General features: G+C 50.1%; 2 protein-coding genes across 4 annotated transcripts in view; both read right to left on the bottom strand.

Moving 5' to 3' along the window:
- The window catches only part of IFT52 (intraflagellar transport 52), a 36,534-nt gene extending 23,826 nt beyond the window's left edge, over positions 1-12,708 (bottom strand). For all 3 annotated transcript variants that reach the window (XR_001795676.3, XM_008274457.4, XM_002721062.5), the window contains exons 1-5: positions 12,555-12,708; positions 6,689-6,813; positions 5,949-6,036; positions 1,608-1,737; positions 965-1,040 (exon numbers count right to left, since the gene is read on the bottom strand). Coding sequence is in view for 2 of the 3 variants with exons in the window: in XM_008274457.4 (XP_008272679.2) it covers positions 965-1,040; positions 1,608-1,737; positions 5,949-6,036; positions 6,689-6,813; positions 12,555-12,575 (440 nt within the window). In the remaining variant the exon portion in view is untranslated. The remainder of the gene's footprint in view (positions 1-964; positions 1,041-1,607; positions 1,738-5,948; positions 6,037-6,688; positions 6,814-12,554) is intronic.
- A 1,268-nt stretch (positions 12,709-13,976) lies between these two features.
- The window catches only part of SGK2 (serum/glucocorticoid regulated kinase 2), a 34,416-nt gene continuing 28,778 nt past the window's right edge, over positions 13,977-19,614 (bottom strand). The window contains exon 14 of the mRNA XM_008274453.4: positions 13,977-16,134. Coding sequence (XP_008272675.2) covers positions 15,970-16,134 — 165 coding nt within the window. The 3' untranslated portion in view covers positions 13,977-15,969. The remainder of the gene's footprint in view (positions 16,135-19,614) is intronic.

Raw genomic sequence — 19,614 nt, forward strand, 5'->3', positions numbered from 1 at the left:
AGGCTGCTCCCTCAGGAATTCATCTCCCACTCCCCCAAGGACCCTGATTCAAGTTTTAGGATCCAGACTAAAGGACGCTGCCTCCATCCCAGGCTCCAGATGATGATCACATGCACAATGCACTCTGCCAGTTCAGGCTGGGATTGTGGCCTACGACAGCTCAAACACAGCAAATCTCAGGACTGCTCCTGCTGGGACTGCTGGGACTGCAGCGTGGTCTCTCGTGGTGGATGTAGCTTGCGGTACCGATCTGGGAGCTGTTAACACTAACAGGACAGCAAAGCCAAGAGAACTAAAGAGAAATAAAACTGAAGCCCTGATGACATGAAATTCTCAGCCAGTTTTTTGACAGATAGAGTTAGACAGTGAGAAAGAGGGAGATTGAGAGAGAGAGAGAGAGAAAGGTCTTCCTTCCATTGGTTCACCCCCCAATGGCCTCTGCGGCCAGCGAGCTGCGCTGATCCGCAGCCAGAAGCCAGGGGCTTTTCCTGGTCTCCCATGCGGGTGCAGGGCCCAAGGGCTTGGGCCATCCTCCACTGGCCTCCCAGGCCACAGCAGAGAGCTGGACTGGAAGAGGAGCAACCGGGACAGAACTGGTGCCCTGACTGGGACTAGAACCCGGAGTGCCAGCGCCACAGGCGGAGGATTAGCCTAGTGAGCTGTGGTGCCGGCCGATTTCTGGGAGTTTCAATTACATATACCAATAAAGTCTCTTTACTCTTTAATTCATTTGCATAGGGTTTTCTGTTACTTGCAACTACAAGTATCCTGACAAAAGGTTACTCTATGGGCCAGGTTTCAAAGGCTGGAGAAATATAATCCGATGTGTGAGAAGCAGCAGTATAATAAAATGACGATGGAACAGGAACACAAGACGGAGGAAGGGGCAGCAGAGGGAAGGTGGAGAAAAGATGGAGAGATGGGCACTATCTGTAAAGACCCTTCTGCTTATCATCATGCTTACCTGTTCAAGACCCCATTGGAAACCAGAGCTTCCTTAGGATGGAAATACTTGTAGTAGACATTTCTAACCACAGCATCTTCAAGGGAAGAGACAGGAAGGTGCATTTTGAGTTAGAAATAAGTGTGATATTATAGACTTACACAAATTTGACCTGAAAGGAACCCTGGAACTCTGTTGGAATTCTCCTTTAAAACTAGAAACCCACACCCAAAAGCTCAGGGTTTTCTTCTACTGTCCCAGTGGGCCCAGAGGCTAGCATATCAATAATAAATATGAAATTAGTGACTCTATTGGCTTTTTTATTTATGTTTATTTGAGAGGCTGAGAGACAGACAAATAGAGTGGCGCTCCCACCTACTGGTTTACTCCCCAGATGCACATGATGGCCAGGCTGGGCTAAGCCAAAGCCATAGCTGGGAAGTCAACCCAGGTCACGTGGTCACAGGTCACATGGGCTGGCAGGAACTCAACTATGAGTCATCACCTGCTGCCTCCCAGGATTTGCCTTAGCAGGCTTTGACTTAGGAACCAGAAGGACTTGAACCCAGGTACTAGGATGTGGGATATGGGAATCTTAACCGCATCTTGGCTAACAGGCCAAGCACCTGTCCCTGCCTCTATTTAAAATAATGATAAGAATTACCATTATTAACCATGATTCCATATTCTTCTAATAGAAAGTTAATATTGGTATCAAATCGGGATTCTCCACCTTCTCCTAGCATCACAAGGATGTCTCCACCACCGTCAAGGAACTTCTTGAGGACTTCAAACTAAACAAAGAGAAAAAAAAACCCACGACTATACTCAAAAGATTTCTGTCCAAAATATTGTGAATAAGACCTTAACTGGTTGGAAAATAAGCGAAATTTAGACATAATTAAGTTTAAGTGTATGTGAGATAACATGAAATTTACTCTGCAGGACCTCCAAGCTAGTCTTTCAACAGCCACTCCCAAAATGCACTGCAAAGCTGACTATCTGCACAGCAAACCAAAAGTGCAACATTCCTGGCTGAAGGAATCCCGCAGTTCCGCACTCGCCAGCACTCCTGATCTCTACCTACGCTATGCCAGGTGCACCACCCTCCCCTGACAACCAAAACTGTCACCAGACTCCGCCAAATGTCCCCTTCGAAAGAGAAGAGGAAGCAGAAATCACCCCTGGTTGAGAACCATAGATCTAAACCATGTCCTCTCCTCATCTCCCTCCAAGGATATCAGGATGAAGGCAACTCATTCCGCAATCAGGAGGAATTCTGTTCCAACCGACCAAGTCACAGTGAGAAAGGCAAGCTGTCTGCTACTGCTGGGACACTCTCCCTGGCTTACACAAAGCTGAGGACGCGAGCTAAATCAGGGCTGATCTTGCTGACCTCACCTGAGAAAACCTGTGCTGAGTCATCCCGCTCTCCTCAAGCATCCCATAGAAAAATCTGAACATGCACTCTAAAATGTACGGATGTATATACATGGAGTATATTTATAATTTAAAATGTACCCTCAAAAACAAAATATTATGGAAAAGAAAGTATAAATAATAAATGCGGTTTCCTTCTGTACCCCAGCGGTTCATCCCATGCATCCCACTTTGGAAGCCATTGGCCCAGACCAACTTTGCCACAGTACAGCCCTCTTGTTCTTCCTCACTTCTTGGTTTTCCCTCACCCCCTTCTTCCTCACAGTACAGAAAACAAATGAAACAATTATTTCAAAAAGTTTTAAAAAAATCAGCCCGGGGGGCCAGTGCTATGGCGCAGTGGGTTAACGCTCTGGCCTGAAACGCCGGCATCCCATATGGGCACCGGTTCAAGACCCAGCTGCTCCACTTCTGAACAAGCTCTCTACTATGGCCTGGGAAAGCAGTAGAAGATGGCCCAAGTCCTTGGGCCCCTGCATCCGTGTGGGATGGCTCCTGACTTCGGATCGGCGCATCTGTGGCTGTTGCAGCCATTTGGGGAGTGAACCAGTGGATGGAAGAATTCCCCCTCTCTCTCTGCAACTCTTTCAAATAAATAAATGAATCTAAAAAAATTTTTTTAAAAAATCAGCCCAGGGGCCAGTGCTGTGGCATAATGGGTAAAACCATGGCCTTCAGTGCTGGCATCCCATATGTGTGCTGGTTCAGGACCCAGCTACTCCACTTCTGAACGAGCTCTCTACTATGGCCTGGGAAAGCAGTAGAAGATGGCCCAAGTACTTGGGCCCCTGCACCCGTGTGGGAGACTTGGAACAAACTCCTGGCTCTGGATCATCGCAGCTCCGGCCATTGCAGCCATTTGGGAAGTGAACCAGCAAATGGAAGACTTCTCTCTCTCTCTGCCTCTGCCTCACTGCAACTCTGCCTTTCAAATAAATAAATTAATTAAAAAAAAAATCAGTTAAGCCGGCACCGCGGCTCACTAGGCTAATCCTCCACCTTGCAGCACTGGCACACCGGGTTCTAGTCCCGGTCGGGGCGCTGAATTCTGTCCCGGTTGCCCCTCTTCCAGGCCAGCTCTCTGCTGTGGCCTGGGAGGGCAGTGGAGGATGGCCCAAGTGCTTGGGCCCTGCACCCCATAGGAGACCAGGATAAGTACCTGGCTCCTGCCATCGGATCAGCACGGTGCGCTGGCCGCGGCGGCCATTGGAGGTTGAACCAACGGCAAAAGGAAGACCTTTCTCTCTGTCTCTCTCTCTCTCACTATCCACTCTGCCTGTCAAAAAAAAAAAAAAAAAAAAAAAAAAAAAAAAAATCAGTCCAAAGATCATTTTCTCTGGGCATTAAAATCTAATGCCAATTTTCTGTGCTTCTGCAGAAACGTGGACTTGAATACTATTATTGTTGGGTAGCTGACTTGTTGGACTCCTCTTAGTCTATCAGTTCTTTAGAACTGCGAGAATCATGTGTTGTTTGATTCCCGCCATCTGTCACAGGATCTGACACAAACCTGGCACATAAATATTTATTTAGTAAATAAGTATGTAGTAATAATACCAAACAAAAAAACAAACAAGGCTTGGCTTCATGGATTCAAGACTTTGTATAATTGACTGAATCCCTCCCTACACTCTATCTGCCTTTTTCTTCCTTTTGATTTCCTGTCAAACTTCTTTTCCAAACGATCCTAGATGGCTGCTGTGCACCATGACTGATACCAGCAAGCCAGGTCCAGTCTGTAACGTGTGCATATGGATGTATTCTCAGAACACAGCTTTAGGCCGGCGCCGTGGCTCACTAGGCTAATCTTCCGCCTGCGGCGCTGGTACTCCAGGTTCTAGTCCCGGTTGGGGCGCCAGATTCTGTCCTGGTTGCTCCTCTTCCTGTCCAGCTCTCTGCTGTGGCCCGGGAGGGCAGTGGAGGATGGCCCAAGTGCTTGGGCCCTGCACCTGCATGGGAGACCAGGAGGAAGCACCTGGCTCCTGGCTTCAGATCGGCACAGCACGCCAGCCGTAGTGGTCATTTGGAGGTAAAACAACAGAAAGAAGACCTTACTCTGTCTCTCTCTCTGTCTAACTCTGCCTGTCAAAAAAATAAAATAAAAGAAAAGAACACAGCTTTAGCTTGGAAATCCTACTGGCAACATGGCACTTATGACAGTGTGGTTCTGGGATTTGACCATGTCTTCTAAATGCATCGTTCATACTGCTTTCTCCTATATTCTACAAGCCATGGGGCATTTTGAGAAAAACAAATACATGAAGGACTTGGATATATTAACAAAGTTAGGCAAAGTTGAGAATTTCCACAGAAGATGACCTATGCTTCTGAATGACATCCTTTTAATGAAAGAACAGGTTTTGGTACAAATTAAAGAATTCTTAAGGCCAAAACAAGTAGAATGATTAATTCTGCAGATTTAAATGACAGAGGCTACAGTGGGGCAAGCATTGTAGTGTAGCAAGCAAAGCCAACCCCAGCATTCCATCTGGGTGCCGATTCCAGTTCCAGTTGCTCCATTTCCAATCCAGCTCCCTACTAATGCACCTGTGAAAGCAATGGAAGATGGCCCAAGTACTTGGGCCCCTGCCTCCCACTTGGGAGACCCGGTTGAAGACCTTAATTCCTGGCTTCAGACCAGTCCCAGCTAAAGTCTTTACAGCCACTTGGTGAGTGAACCAGCAGATAGAAGATCTCTCTGTCTCTCTTACTCTGCCTTTGAAATAAATATTAAAGAGAATTTTAAAAGACCCTGTTTTCAATTATTTTGGATATATAACCAGAAAGGAGACTGCTGGATCATATGGTAATTCTACTCCTAATTGCTCAAAGGAACCACCATATTGTTTTCCACTAATGGTTATACCATTTTATATTCCCACCAACGGTGTAGCATGGTTCCAATTTCTTCATATCCTCACCAACACAATTTGTTTTCTGGGTCTTACATTATCTTTCTTTATTCTATGAAACAGAATAGAAACCTAGCATAATTTTAAATTAATTTTTCCCACTTCCACAACAAAAATATGACAAAGTAGGTGGCTAATATTTAATTAACCTATACTAGACTTGGCACTGTAAATGAATCACCTCAGTTAATCATGATGACAACTCCATGACGAGGACAAATGCAGTGATTGCCTAAAAGAAACACAAGAGGTAAAAGGGGATTTCAACTCCAGATTTCAGAGCCCATGCTCCTAACCACTGCACTCATTTCTTTCTTTTTTTTTTTTTAAGATTTATTTTACTTATTTGAAAGACAGAGTTGCAAAGAGAGGTAGACAGAGAGGTCTTCCATCTGCTGGTTCACTCCCCCAAATGGCTGCAATGACCGGAGCTGAGCCGATCCAAAGCCAGGAGCCGGAAGCCTCCTCCAGGTCTCCCTTGTGGGTGTAGGGGCCCAAGCACTTGGGCCATCCTCTGCTGCTTTCCCACGTACATAAGCAGGGAGCTGGATCAGAAGTGGAGCAGCCGGGACTTGAACCAGCACTGCAGGCCAGGGCTTTAATCTGCTGTGCCACAGCGCCAGCCCTCATTTCTTCTTTGTGACATTGCTTACCTCAGCTGCAGTAAATTTTTCCCTTGGTCCAGCTGTAATCCACAGTTTCACTCCACTAAGTTTCTCGGATGTGATTTCATCTTTTAAGCTGGAAACATGATTTTAAAAAGCAAGTGTTAGCTCCGTAAGCTAAGCCAATTTATGAAGTCTTTTAGTCTCTCAACTTTATAGAACCAGAGGCCACTTTTAGTCTCCCAACTGTATAGAACCAGGTCTAGGGATGAAGGGACTCAGAGGCACCTGGCTTGGCCTCTCTCTCAACATGAGAATCCCCTCCACAGGTGTGCCTTCCAGTCCCTGGATCTCTGCTCAAACACTACAAGGGTTCCAATCAGACCACACTAAAGCATAAAGTGCACCAACCACTAATTCGGTCACATTTACCGCTAGCTTGTACAACAAACACATCTTTGCTTGTTCAGAACACACACACACAAAGGCAGAAATAGTCTCCTCATTTTCTCTCTCCCTCAATTGAAGTTTTGATCCAAGTTAAAATATGGAGAAAGCCTTCAACAAACTAAAGTATTACATATGTATAACAAGAATAATTTTTTGGTTATTGGGAGGATGACTTAATAAAGTATCAATACCTGAGATATTTTTATAATTACTTACTTCTAAACAATTTTAAATTGAGTTATTCCCTCCTACGTCTAATGTAGGAAAACAAGGACTTTCAGTTTTACCTGCAGGCTGCTTTCACTTGACAGGGAAAAACAACACTCACAGTCAGTTACCTCTGAATCTTCCAGTTACTCCGCAGTTTTTTCTGCATGGATTTATAGCCACTGGTGGTGGTAAACACCTCCTTTTTGTATGCATTGAAGAGAATGGTGCTCCGCAGCTCCTTCTCCATGGTTACCTTATGGAAGAAAGATGGGGTAAGAACAAAAGAAAATATTCCAAAATAAAGATACCAAGAGGAAAAAATACTTTCCTTCCACATCTATCAGGAACGTATCTCATTATGAAACTCCTACAACTCTCAAGAGTTCGCGAGTGACAAGCTTGACCACAGCTGCAAAAACGTGAGGCCAAACCAAAGCCGGCCCACCGCTGCGTTTTACCCTGGTGCTCCCACCAGCCTTCTCCCATGGCCCTGCCCAGTCTTCACCCAGCTCCTGTACTCTGAGACAATGCTTCCAATCCCATTGAACCTCACTACTCACTGACTGCTGCTAGTAAGTGTGGAGTACAGTCCTCCACATTCCTTTTAATTTATCTATGAATATAAAGTTTTGAGGCAGCTATTGTGGCACAGCAGGTTAGAGCGCCACTTGGAATGCCCACATCACATACTGGAGCACGGTTCAAGTACCAGCTACTCCGCTTCTGATCCAGTTTCCTGCTAATATGCCTGGGAAGGCATTAGATGGTGGTTCAAGCACGTGGGTTCAAGTACGTGGGGAACGCCACCAACGCAGGAGACCTGGATGGAGTTGCACGCCCCCAGCTTCAGCATGTCCCAGCCCTGGCCACTGTGGGCATTTGGGGAGTGAACCAGCAGATGAAGCTCTCTTTCTCTGTCACTCTACCTTTTAAATAAATACACCTTTTAAAAATATATAGTTCTATAAAGTAGGATCTTACCATTTGTTCTACTCCGTAACACTTCTCACCCAATCTGTACCTGACATCTTTCCATGTCTGTACATATAAGTCTAACATTCTTTAAAACAGCTACACAATACTCTATTTTATGCATGTACCATAATTTAACCATAAGCTGATTAATACCATTTTCAAGTTTTTGCTAGTAAAATACTGAAAATATCATTGTTTAATATACACATGTATATTTTAGAGAGAGAGGGAGAGATTAAAAGACAGATCTTTGATCCCACAAGATCACCCAGGGGCCAGCGCTGTGATGCAGTGGGTTAAAGCCCTGACCTGAAGCACCGGCATCCCATATGGTGTTGGTTCTAGTCCCAGTTGTTCCACTTCTGATCCAGCTCTCTGCTGTGGCCTGGGAAAGCAGTAGAAGATGGCCCAACTCCTTGGGCCCCTGCACCCACGTGGGAGACCCAGAAGAGGATCCTAGCTCCTTGCTCCTTATTTTGGATCGGCTCAGCTCTGGCCATTGCAGTCATTTGGGGAATGAACCAACAAATGGAATACCTCTCTCTTTCTCTGTCTCTATCTCTGTAATTCTGTCTTTCAAATAAATAAATAAATAAATAAATAAATAAATAAAAAAAGGATCACTCCCCAAATGGTTGGGACTGGGCCAGGCTAAAGCGAGGAGCCTGGAACTCCTTCCAGGTCTCCCACATGGGTACAAGGGCCCAGCACTTGGGCCATCTTCCACTGTTTTCCCAGGTGCATTAGCAGAGAGCTTCCCAAAGCAGACAGCCAGGAAAGGAACCATGCTCATATGTCATGCTAGTGTCACCACAGTGGCTAAGCCCACTGTGCCATAACACTGGCCCCTGGTATGTAAGATTTTTGCACGTTTCATATTTGTAGAATAAATTCCTACCTGTTGAATGGCTGAGAAAATCATTTACAAATTGTCCTCCAGAAAAAGGTACTACCTTGCAGTTTCACTCACAAATTTGTTTGCACACAATCTTATTTCCAACCTCTAACATCTGTCAGTAACACAGTTGACCCCTTATCCATTACGTTGTTTTTCCAGTTTTAGTTACCTGTGATCAACTGTGATCTGAAAATATTAAATGGGAAATTACAGAAATAAACAATTTATAAGTGTTTTCCTTTTTTTTAAAGATTTATTTATTTGGAAGGCAGAGCTAGAGAGGGAGAGACAGAGACACAGAAGTCTTCCATCTGCTGGTTCACTCCTTAACTGGCAACAACAGCCAGGATTGGGCCAGGCTGAAGCCAGGAGACATAAACACCATCCTGGCCTACATAGGTGGCAGGAGCCCAAGTGCTTCAGCCATCTTTCAGGGCCTCCCAGGTATGTTAGCAGGAAGCCGCATCAGAAGCGGAGCAGCTGGGACTCAAAGGCACACCTGGATATGGGACACCAGCATTGCAAGTAGCAACTTAACTTGTTGTACCACAATGCCTGCCCCAAATAATTTATAAGTTTTAAATTGTGAGCCATTCTGCGTAGTGTGATGAAATCTTGCTTCTCTCATCCTGTCCTGCACTGGCTATGAATCATCCCTTTGTCCAGCATAACACTGTAAATGCAGACTACCCATGGGTCCTGGTTCTCAGACTGTTGTAGAAACACAGGAGTTGGATTCAAGAGACCCTTACGTAGAAGCTTAGCATTATGTCATCACATAAGCATTATATTATCTCACATCACACAAGAAAGGAAAGTACAGGACAGTAAGATAGAGCATAATTGTTCTGCCTTATCGTTGTTAATCTCCTATTGTGTCTAACTTACAAATTAAGTTTTCTCATAGAATGTATGTGTTGGAAAACATACAGCATAAATAGGATTCAGAACTATGTGTGGTTTCAGGCATTTCTAGAGGTCCTGGAACATGACCCTTTGTTGTTAAGGGGCAACTACTGTATCAGTCACTTGTGTTTCTTCTGATTCTGTCCATGTACTCTGGTCATTTTTCTACTGGGTTTCATAAATTTCTAATCTATCATTAAATTAATATTTTCACAAGTTTATCTTCAGACTTTGCTCTATAAAAAAATATCTATTTTTTATTTATTTGAAAGGCGGAGTTACAGTAAAAGAGGCAGAGAGAGCGAGAGGTCTTCCATTCACTGGTTCACTCTCCAAGTAGTCACAACAGCTGGAGCTGGGCCAATCTGAAACCAAGAGCCAGGAACTTCTTTTGGGTCTCCCACGTGGGTGCAGGGGCTCAAGGACTTGGGCCATCTTCTACTGCTTTCCCAGGCCATAGCAGAGAGCTGGATCGGGAGTGGAGCAGCCGGGACTCAAACCAGAGCCCATGTGAGATGTCGGCACTGCAGGCAGCAGCTCTACCCAGTACATCGCAGTGCCAGCCCCTGTAGACTTTGCTCTTAGTAGCTCTTTTGGGATTTGTTTTAATTCTGCAGGTTATATAAATCTTAAATTTTATGCAGTCAAAAAGCTTCTGGATTGTATGACACATTTACGAGTTCTTGTCATTCCAGGATCGTGAATACATCCAACAATGCTTTCTTCCAGTACTTTCATGACGTCATCTTTTAACATTTAAATTTTGGTCCATTTGGAATGGTGTTGCTACTCATAATGAGCCTCATTATTGATTTTCTGTTTTTTCAGTCTTGATTTGAAACACCACCTTGACTATATAATAAATCCCTATGTAGGCCGGCGCCGCGGCTCACTAGGCTAATCCTCCGCCTAGCGGCGCCGGCACACTGGGTTCTAGTCCCGGTCGGGGCGCCGGATTCTGTCCCGGTTGCCCCTCTTCCAGGCCAGCCCTCTGCTGTGGCCAGGGAGTGCAGTGGAGGATGGCCCAGGTGCTTGGGCTCTGCACCCCATGGGAGACCAGGAAAAGCACCTGGCTCCTGGCTCCTGCCATCGGATCAGCGCGGTGCGCCGGCCGCAGCGCGCCAGCCGCGGCGGCCATTGGAGGGTGAACCAACGGCAAAAAGGAAGACCTTTCTCTCTGTCTCTCTCTCTCTCTCACTGTCCACTCTGCCTGTCAAAAAAAAAAAAAAAAAAAAATCCCTATGTAGGCATCTGGGTCTTATTCTGATTCTGTTATATTCTATCTGCCTGCAAGTTTCTGCTCCATCCCACACTAATTTAATTTGTGTGCTTTTATGTGATAATATCTGGTCCTGCCAGAGTTAATCTCCCCCTCCATTAATTTTAGTCTTTTTTTTTTTTAAGATTTATTTATTTGAAAGAGTTACACAGAGGGAGAGGGGGGGGGGGATGAGAGGGGGAGGCAGAGGCAGAGGGAGAGAGAGAGGTCTTCCAACCGCTGGTTCACTCCCCAATTGGCCTTAACAGCCGGAGATGAGCTGATCAGGAGCCAGGAGCCTGTTCCGGGTCTCCCACACAGGTGCAGCATCCTCTACTGCTTTCCCAGGCCATAGCAGAGAGCTGGATCGGAAGTGGAGCAGCCCACATGGGATGCTGGCACTGCAGGTGGTGGCCCTACCTGCTACGCCACAGCGCCGGCCCTCAAATACCTTTAGTTTTTAGAATTTTCCTGGTTAGAGGAAGCACCTGGCTCCTGGCTTCGGATCGGCACAGCACGCCGGCTGTGGCGGCCGTTTAGGGGTGAGCCAGCGGAAGGAAGACCTTTCTCTCTGTGTCTCTCTCTCTCACTGTCTAACTCTGCCTGTCAAGTAAAAAAAGAATTTTCCTGGTTAGTCGCACACATTTTTTTAAGTCAACTTTTGAGGGGCTGGTGCTGTGGCGTAGCAGGTTAAGCCGCCACCTGCAGTGTCAGCGTCCCAAATGGGCGCCGGTTACTCCACTTCCAATCCAGCTCTCTGCTGTGACCTGGGAAAGCAGAAGATGGACCAAGTCTTGGGAGACCTGGAGGAAGCTTCTGGCTCTTGGTTTCAGATCAGCGCAGCTCCGGCCATTGCGGCCATCTGGGGAGTGAACCAGCGGATGGAAGACCTCTCTCTCTGCCTTTCCTTCCCTCTCTGTGTAACTTTGACTTTCAAATAAATAAATAAATCTTTAAAAAAGCAACATTTGAGAAGTTGCTTCCTTCCAGGTATTTTTCTAAAAATATTTATTTTATTTGAAAGGCAGAGTTATGGGAGGAGGGCCAGGCAGAGAGGCAGGGATCGTCCATCTGCTGGTTCACTCCCCAAATGGCCGCACCCAGAATCCCATGCGGGTTTTGCAGGCAGGAGCAGCGGCCCAAGCACTTGGGGCATCTTCCACTGCTTTCCCAGGCGCATCAGAAGGGAGCAGCCGGGACTGGAACAGGCGCCCATATGGGATGCTGGCATTGCAGGCAGCGGCTTTACCAGCTATGCCACAGCGCCGGACCCGCATGTATTCTTCAGTGCAATTTTAAAATCACTTTGTCCAGGTGAAAAACACCCCCTCCCAGCCCCCACTACTGCGACACGGCCATGGAGTGTCCCACTCCAACCGGGCACGCGCGTTTTCCCACTGGGTCTGCCTGTGAGTTCTGTACTGCGCTCTCTCCCGCTTCCCGAGGAAGGCTGGTGGCTGCATGATCAGTTGCAGTCAGGCATAACGAACTCGGCCACCGGCTTCCTGGCATCTGTTCCATTTCTGCCATCACAGACAGCACTGGAATTTATTCATTTCTGCTTCTGAGCAAGAACAGGCTCCCGCGAGCAGGCCGTGGCGGCTCAGGGCTGCGCTGCGACGGACGCCACGGAGCAGACGCGACAGAGGACAGCAGCTGTCCGCGGCGCGGCCCGGCAGGGCTACCCCGAACTGGGCTTGCTTAGACAGGAAGGGACTTAAAAGAACCACCCACTCGCTCGTTGTCTCATTAAAAACCAGTGATTTTTCCCAGAGAGCGGTGACAAGGCCAAGCAGCGGCACTGACGGGGCCTAGGACCTGACGCCGGCTCGCAGCCCGAGGCGATGGCGACTCGGGCCCGTGCGAGGTCCAGGGTCCCGGCCTGCGTCTGCGCTGCTGCCCCCGCGGAGTCGCCCCGACGCCTCGGCCAGCGCTCCGCGGTCGGAATCCCCCTCACCTGCGGCCCAGGGACCACCATCTTCACCTGCCGCGGCCCTGCATCCCGCCGCCAGGTGTTCAAAGTCGCTTAGCAACAACGCGGGCGCCCGGGTGCGCTCGGGAAGGCGTGGAGCCCGACGTGCCGCTACCTCCGGGGCGACGTGATGACGACAGAGCGGAAGACGCCCGTACGTGGTAGTGCGAAGAGGCGGGGCTAACGCGGGACCGTACCATTACTTTCGACGAGGGGTACATCCAAACACAATGGAAATTAACTTTGTGTAAAAAGTAAGCCCATTACACTTTGTTCCTTATAATAATTATTATTACAAGCCTATAAAAATGGTAGGGCCCAAGGGCCCCAACTGTAATCCACTCCGAGGGAAGAGGGTACCGAAGGTTTGAGACGGCGATTGGCGAATGGACCTCCCGGGACCCTCAGCGCGCAGGCGCACAGCGGTGAGGGCGGGAGGGGGCGGGGCCAGGGCGGGGCTTTCCGGTCGCGACGCCGGTCGCGTGGGGACTGTTGTTTAGCCGTTAGGTTGTGGGCTTGTGGGATCGGCTCCCTGGCGGCCTAAGGCGTGATGCGTGACGCCAGGGCGCCGGGAGGCCAGAGGCGGCTTCCCGGTAGAGGGTGGACAGGTGCCGGGAGATTGCTTTCTCGCTCGGGAACCGCGCATCTTGGAACGCCCCAGGGAACCCCCCCGCTCCCCGGCCTCTGGGCGTCCTCAGGCTGGGAGTTAGACCCTGGCCAGGTCCCCCCAGATGTGGAAGTAAGAGCTGTTTCAGGGCGTCGTGAGGGGCCTGAGCCGGCAGAAGCGCCCTCGGTGGAGCAGGGACTAAGGACGGCACAGGCGGCTGTCGGAGAGAGTCGGCCCGCGCAGGGTGCCCCGCGGTCGCTGTGAGGCCCCCTCCGAGGCTCAGCCCGACGGGTTGATTGACGTTTCTGTCTTGAGCTTGTGCAGAGCAGGCGGCGTTGAGGGTGTGAGAACACACCCAGGTGGTGTTGCTTTTCCACAGCTGCTGTCGCCGAGTATTTAAAAGGGGCGGGAGTGCTTGTCTTGGGGATGCTGTACGCTGGTGCGTATTTGGGTGAAATGCCATCTTCAGAGAGAAAAATGGAAGCGACTTGGCAGTGGTGGGTTCGGCCTGGCCTGGGGCTCCTGCCGCCTGCTCTGCGGTCAGCGTTTGCTGCGAGGCCGGGAGGGCACCTGCCCAGAGCGCTGCTCCCCGTGTGGGAGCTTCCGGAGAGAGCGAAGGCTTTAGTTCAGTTCCTAGCTATGCCTTGTAGCAGCCGAGTGACCTTGGGCAAACTGCCCAACCTCTGTGGAGTGGAGTTAATGATTTCTTTCTAAGCGCTGACTTAGGGTGAGAATTGTAGGTGATGCATATAAAATTTGGGACGTGCTCAACGAACGCAGTCGTGGCATGACCCATAATATAGCGTTGTTTTCCTTCGTTTTATTTTCTGTCCTGGCAATGTGATTTTTACAGTCTTTAGAACAGGTAGAATCGTTAGGTGTTTCACAACCACGGCCAACGGTGTGCTTTTGACAGTACTGTCACATTCCTGACAGTTCCACTCTAAGAGTTTTTGCTTGGGGAAGCTGGGATCTTGATGTCCCCTTCACCATCATCCACGGCTGGCAGTTAACAGGCAGCGTTAGGAGGGAAATCAGGAGGTCACATCAGAGCTTAACATTCAGTCGTCCTGACCCCATCCTGACCGCCCGTAGGCCGGCGTCACTGATGACTCCCGTGTGATCTCCCAGCCTCGTCACGTCATTCCTGGGGCAGGCGACTCGGTAGACAAAAGCAGAAGGGAAAGAGTGGGACTGAGAGAAGAGGAAAAGCGATAGAACCACCAGGGCACTGACCCCGAGGAAGTCTCTCCTCTTCTCCCCAGACCAAGGAGCTAGCAAGTCCGCTGGACGTGAGAGCCGCTGCGTTGTGAGAACGGAGCTGTGCCGCTGTGGCAAGGCACAGAGCTCTCCACCGGTGCAGGGCGTCCCGGCCGCGTGAGGTGTGGCATGCTCACGTCTGTCCTGGCCGTCGCACTTTGAACACGGAGCTTCATGGGTGGCCGGGAAGCTGTCATCACCAAGTCTGCAGCAGCCTCCAGCTCTGTGCGAGGCCTGGGCTCCCCGTGTGAGGAGGAACACGAAAAGGGACAGCCCTGGAGCCGGCTTGCATGGCTCCCAGTCCCAGCTGTGTCCTTACCAGCTCTGTAACCACAGGCAAGGAGTAACTTTTCTGATTATTTCTCCATTGGTTAAAAAAAAAAAAAAAAGAATAATTTCTACCTTAAGATTGTTTACATGAAATCTGGTAACAGACATGAAAGAAGCTAGCCCAGACACTGGTGCAGGACAGGCAGGTGCTCGGAAGCCGACCTTGGTCGATCAAGCAAGAAAAGGAGTGTGTTAAAGAGATCAGAAGTGCTCAAAAAAATCACAGGGAAAGCCTGAGAATGAGGCTGGAGGCTTTGAGCAATGACGCTGCGGCTCTGGTGGGTGGAGGAAACCACTGCTGGTGCTGCCCCTGTTGTCACGTCCATGCCAGGAACTCGGTTTTGTGGGTGCTGTCACCACAGCTACCACAGGGAAGAGCTTCCCCGTCCGTCCTTTGAGTCCACGCTCCGCACAGGTGCATCCCTGGGCCCCGAGCCTGGCCCTGGCTCATGGAGGCTGCGAAGGTCAGTCTCCAGCTTCTCGGCTGTTTGAAGTGGAGGTAGTTACTGCCCCTCATCAAGGGTCATGAGGTCAGGGACTCCCTGAATTTAGGAAAGGATTCAGATGCCAGGCGGCCAAACCCAACAACAAATCCCAGTACTACCCACAGGAAAGACACCAGCAACACGGAGCAGTACAAGCTGTCAGGTAACCCCCTCTAGGTCCGTCCCATCTCCATCATTTTAGGCGTTGAGGTCAAACCCAGAACACTGGTGGAGAGTGCTGGTTGTCTACCCAACTCTCCCTCCTCTCGCAATTTCAGAGCCCCCTTGGTACTAGGCAGAGCCATGTGTCCAGCTAGTAAGCCACATCGCCAGCCTCCAGCCCAGTAGGACTGGGTACCTAAGGAATGTCCACAGAAGTCACTGGGGGAGGGAAGGCTTCTGGGAAGGGCTTTCAGGGCGCCTTTTTGCTTCCCCTCCTCCCCCCACCTTTCTTCCTTTTCCCACCCAGAACACGAAACTGGAAGCTGGAGCCCCAGGAACCTTCGAGTGGTAATGTAGCAACCCTAAAACAGGAAGCCGTTTGCCCAGGCGGGCAGGGTAGAAATACGGAAAACCTCTGAGCACTCGATGACCTCTCACCAGCCCTGGGCCGCCTGACGCTATTCTACATAAGCCTGTGTCTCCTGGAAGCCGCTGCTTCTCTGAGCCATTCCTTGCTGGTTCCAGCTGGCCTCCCCGGTTTCACAGGAGCATCTCTTTAGGAGTCCAAGATGTCATCGTCCTCTGGCGCGTAGGAAAATCCCAGGAATGCACTTGAGGTCCCGGAGCTGCTGGCTACACTGTCAGGGGTGCAGCCGATGGACTTGGACACGGCTTCCTGGGTGAACTCTGGGTCAAAGTGTTTCAGGTCAGCAGGTCCTGCCTGTCAATATAAACCGGGGTTGAAAAGGGAACTCCAGGGTCAGAGCTGCCAAAGGAGCCCAGGGCCCAGAGTGTGATGTCTGGCTTCCATTCTTCTTCTTCTTCTTCTTCTTTTTTTTTTTCTCCTCTCTTTTTAAAGAAGTTCATTTTTATTTGTTTGAGAGGCAGGAGGAGAGAGGGAGAGAACCATCTGCTAGTTCATTCCCCAAATACCTGCAACAGCTGGGGCGAAGCCAGGCCAAAGCCAGGCCAAAGCCAAAAGGAGTCAGGGACTCCATCTGGGTCCCCCGTGTGGGTGGCAGGAACCCAAGTCCTTAAAGCATCACCTGCTGCCTCCCAGGGTGTGTGTTAACAGGAAACTGGCTCAGAAGCAGAGGTGGAACTGGACATGGATGTGGGCATCCCTGGTGGAGACCTAACCCGCTGCACCGTTGGCCATCCTTGAAGCCCACCTTAACTCCCCATCGTCTGCAGACAGGGCAGAAGCAGGGGGATGAGTGATGTACTTCACCTCCCAACACAAACTAACAGTGAAGCCCCAGCTTCCACAGTGGCTCCGGGTCAGCCACACACCAGGCCTTCTCCCATGCATTTACAGGCATCTCCTTACTCCCCTGGCCACCTCCTCTAATCCTGCGGCACTCTGCCTGCTGCACACCAACCCCTGGACAAGTCAGTCCACAGGTGCTCCCTGAATGCCTGCCAGGTCCTGTTCACAGAACAAAACAGAGGGAGCCCTGCTTCTGAGATGCTCACGTGCTGCTGGGGAAGGGGAGCTGATAAGCACAAAGGCAGAGAGCTGGGGGCGTGGAAGCCTTGTGGAGAAGGTAGAACAGGGCAGGGCCAGCGCTATGGCGCCAGCATCCCATACAAGCACCAGTTCAATTCATGTCCCAGCTGTTCCACGTCCAATCCAGCTCTCTACTATGGCCTGGGAAAGCAGTAGGAGATGGTCCAAGTCCTTGGGCCCCTGCACCTGTGAGGGAGACCCAGAAGAAGCTCCTGGCTTCGGATCAGCCCAGAGCTGTTGTGGCCATTTGGGGAGTGAACCAGCAGATGGAAGACTTCTCACTCTGTCTCTCCCTCCCTTTCTAACTCTTCTGCTCAAATAAGTAAATAAAATCTTTTAAAAAAATAAAATTTAAAAAGAAGGTAAAATAGGGAAATGTGGCAGAGAGAACCTGGAGCTTTTTGGGCTATTCTGGGAAATTGCATTAAAAATTATCGCAAATCTTTCATTTCCCACCCAGGGAGAGGGGTTGGGGTCTGTTCCTCATGGGTGACCTGCTTAGGCTGATGAGACATTCCCAAGTATGGCCAGCAGAGGCTTGGGAACTGCCCATGGACAGCTGTTGTCTCCCTGCACTTGGAATCCTGAGGCCACCATGTGTACGAGCCCCATCATGAAGGGGACCCCAGTCACCCTGCCAGCCTGGCGACCCCCAGTCACGAAAATGAGGTGATTCACAGTCATCAACTGCTGGTGACCAAAGACACAGGACTCCTTAGAGCCCAGGTGGCCTGGCCTACACCAAAAACCCTGCCCACCAGAGACTGCTGTTGTCAGCCCATGGCTTTGGGGCTGCTTGTTAGGGTGCCTCTTGGTGGGGAAGGCCCCATCTGTGCAGAAGCTTCTGCCCCCTGGGTTCCATGATTAAGGAGGGGAGCAGGGGCCAGCGCCGCGGCTCAACAGGCTAATCCTCCACCTAGCAGCGCCGGCACACTGGGTTCTAGTCCCGGTCGGGGCGCCAGATTCTGTCCCGGTTGCCCCTCTTCCAGGCCAGCTCTCTGCTATGGCCCGGGAGTGCAGTGGAGGATGGCCCGAGTGCTTGGGCCCTGCACCCGCATGGGAGACCAGGAGAAGCACCTGGCTCCTGGCTTCGGATCAGCGCGGTGCGCCAGCCGCAGCGCGCCAGCCATGGCAGCCATTGGAGGGTGAACCAACGGCAAAGGAAGACCTTTCTCTCTGTCTCTCTCTCTCACTGTCCACTCTGCCTGTCCAAAAAAAAAAAAAAAAAGGGGGGGGGGGGCAGGGAGCCGTAGATCTGCCTTAGCATGCACATCGCAGGCTGTGGCATCCAACAGCCGTGGTTTCCAGCTTCTCAGAAACTCATGGGGAGTGCGTGTTTGGCGCAGGGAGACGCACATCCCACTGCTTCCAATTCCAGCTTCCTTTTCATGCGCACCCTGGGCGGCAGCAAGTGACAGCCCAAGTACTTGGGCTTGAACCAAGTACTTGAGCAGAACTACTTGTCTCTCTGCCTTTCAAATAAATCAATAAATAACTGAAGGCAATGGGAGAGAGGGGGAGAGAGAGAGAGAGAGAGATTGTCCATCCACTGGTTCACTCCCCAAATGGCCGCAACAGTCGGGCTAGTCCAGGCCAAAAGCCAGAAGCCTGGAATTTCATCTGTGCCTCCCACATACTTGGGCCATCAGCTGCTGCCTTCCCTAGTGCATTCACAGGGAGCTGGGTCAGAAGCAGAGCAGCTGGGACATAGGGCACAGGACCCAGCCCCAGGCTCAGAGTTCCAAGACCAAGTAGGAATCCTGGCCTTGGCTCTGGCTCTTCTATCTATGTGGTCCTAGACAAGCAGGTATCTTCTAGGATTTTTATAAATGAAGAAATCAATGCCAAAGAAACTTATCCAGTCCCACGAGTGGTAAGTGGTCCGACCAGGAATCCACCCCCACTGTAAAGTGCATCGCTGCCTAAGAGCCCAAGTATTGTGCTCTTCCAGGCTGTGCACTCAACATTGCCTTCCCACCCCTTTACAATCCCGAGAAACTCTTCAGGTGTCTGGATTTACTAAGTCCTATCTGGTACCTGTCACCCAGAATCTGGCGTTCAAAGACACATTCTTGAACAGGTGCTTCATCAGAGGGAAAACGTACACAATGCATTACCAGTGGCAGTGTCTAAGGTGTGCACACTGCGTGGATGGAGGCAGCCTGATGCTGCATCTGACAGGTGGCTCAGATAACCTGATCTCACATGGGGCCCTCCTGCTTCACACTGCCGTGGCTAACTGACAAGTACAAACTGACCATCTCCTGGGTGAGTCACAGAAGTATAAATCCCACAGTGCCATTTTCCACTGATAGAGTTTGCCACACAGGAAAGAGTCACGGTGGGATCAGCGCTTGGCACAGTGGGCTAAGCCTCTACTGGTGGCACTCACATCCTATATGGACACCGGTTCAAGTCCCAGCTGCTCCTCTTCCAGTCCAGCTCTCTGCTGTGGCCTGGGAAAGCAGTAGAAGATGGCCCAAGTCCTTGGGCTCCTTCATCCATATGGGAGACCTGGAAGAAGCTCCTGGCTTCAGATGGCCCAGCTCCGGCCCTTATGGCCATTTGGGAAGTGAACCAGCAGTTGGAAGACCTTTCTCTCTCTCCCTCTCTCTGTAACTCTCTCATATAAATGAATAAAATATTAAAAAGAAAAAAACAGCCATGAGTGGACATGCAGCAGCAGTGAAC

Source organism: Oryctolagus cuniculus, chromosome 11 (genome assembly GCF_964237555.1).
Source record: "Oryctolagus cuniculus chromosome 11, mOryCun1.1, whole genome shotgun sequence".
NCBI classification, from domain to species: Eukaryota; Metazoa; Chordata; class Mammalia; order Lagomorpha; family Leporidae; genus Oryctolagus; species Oryctolagus cuniculus.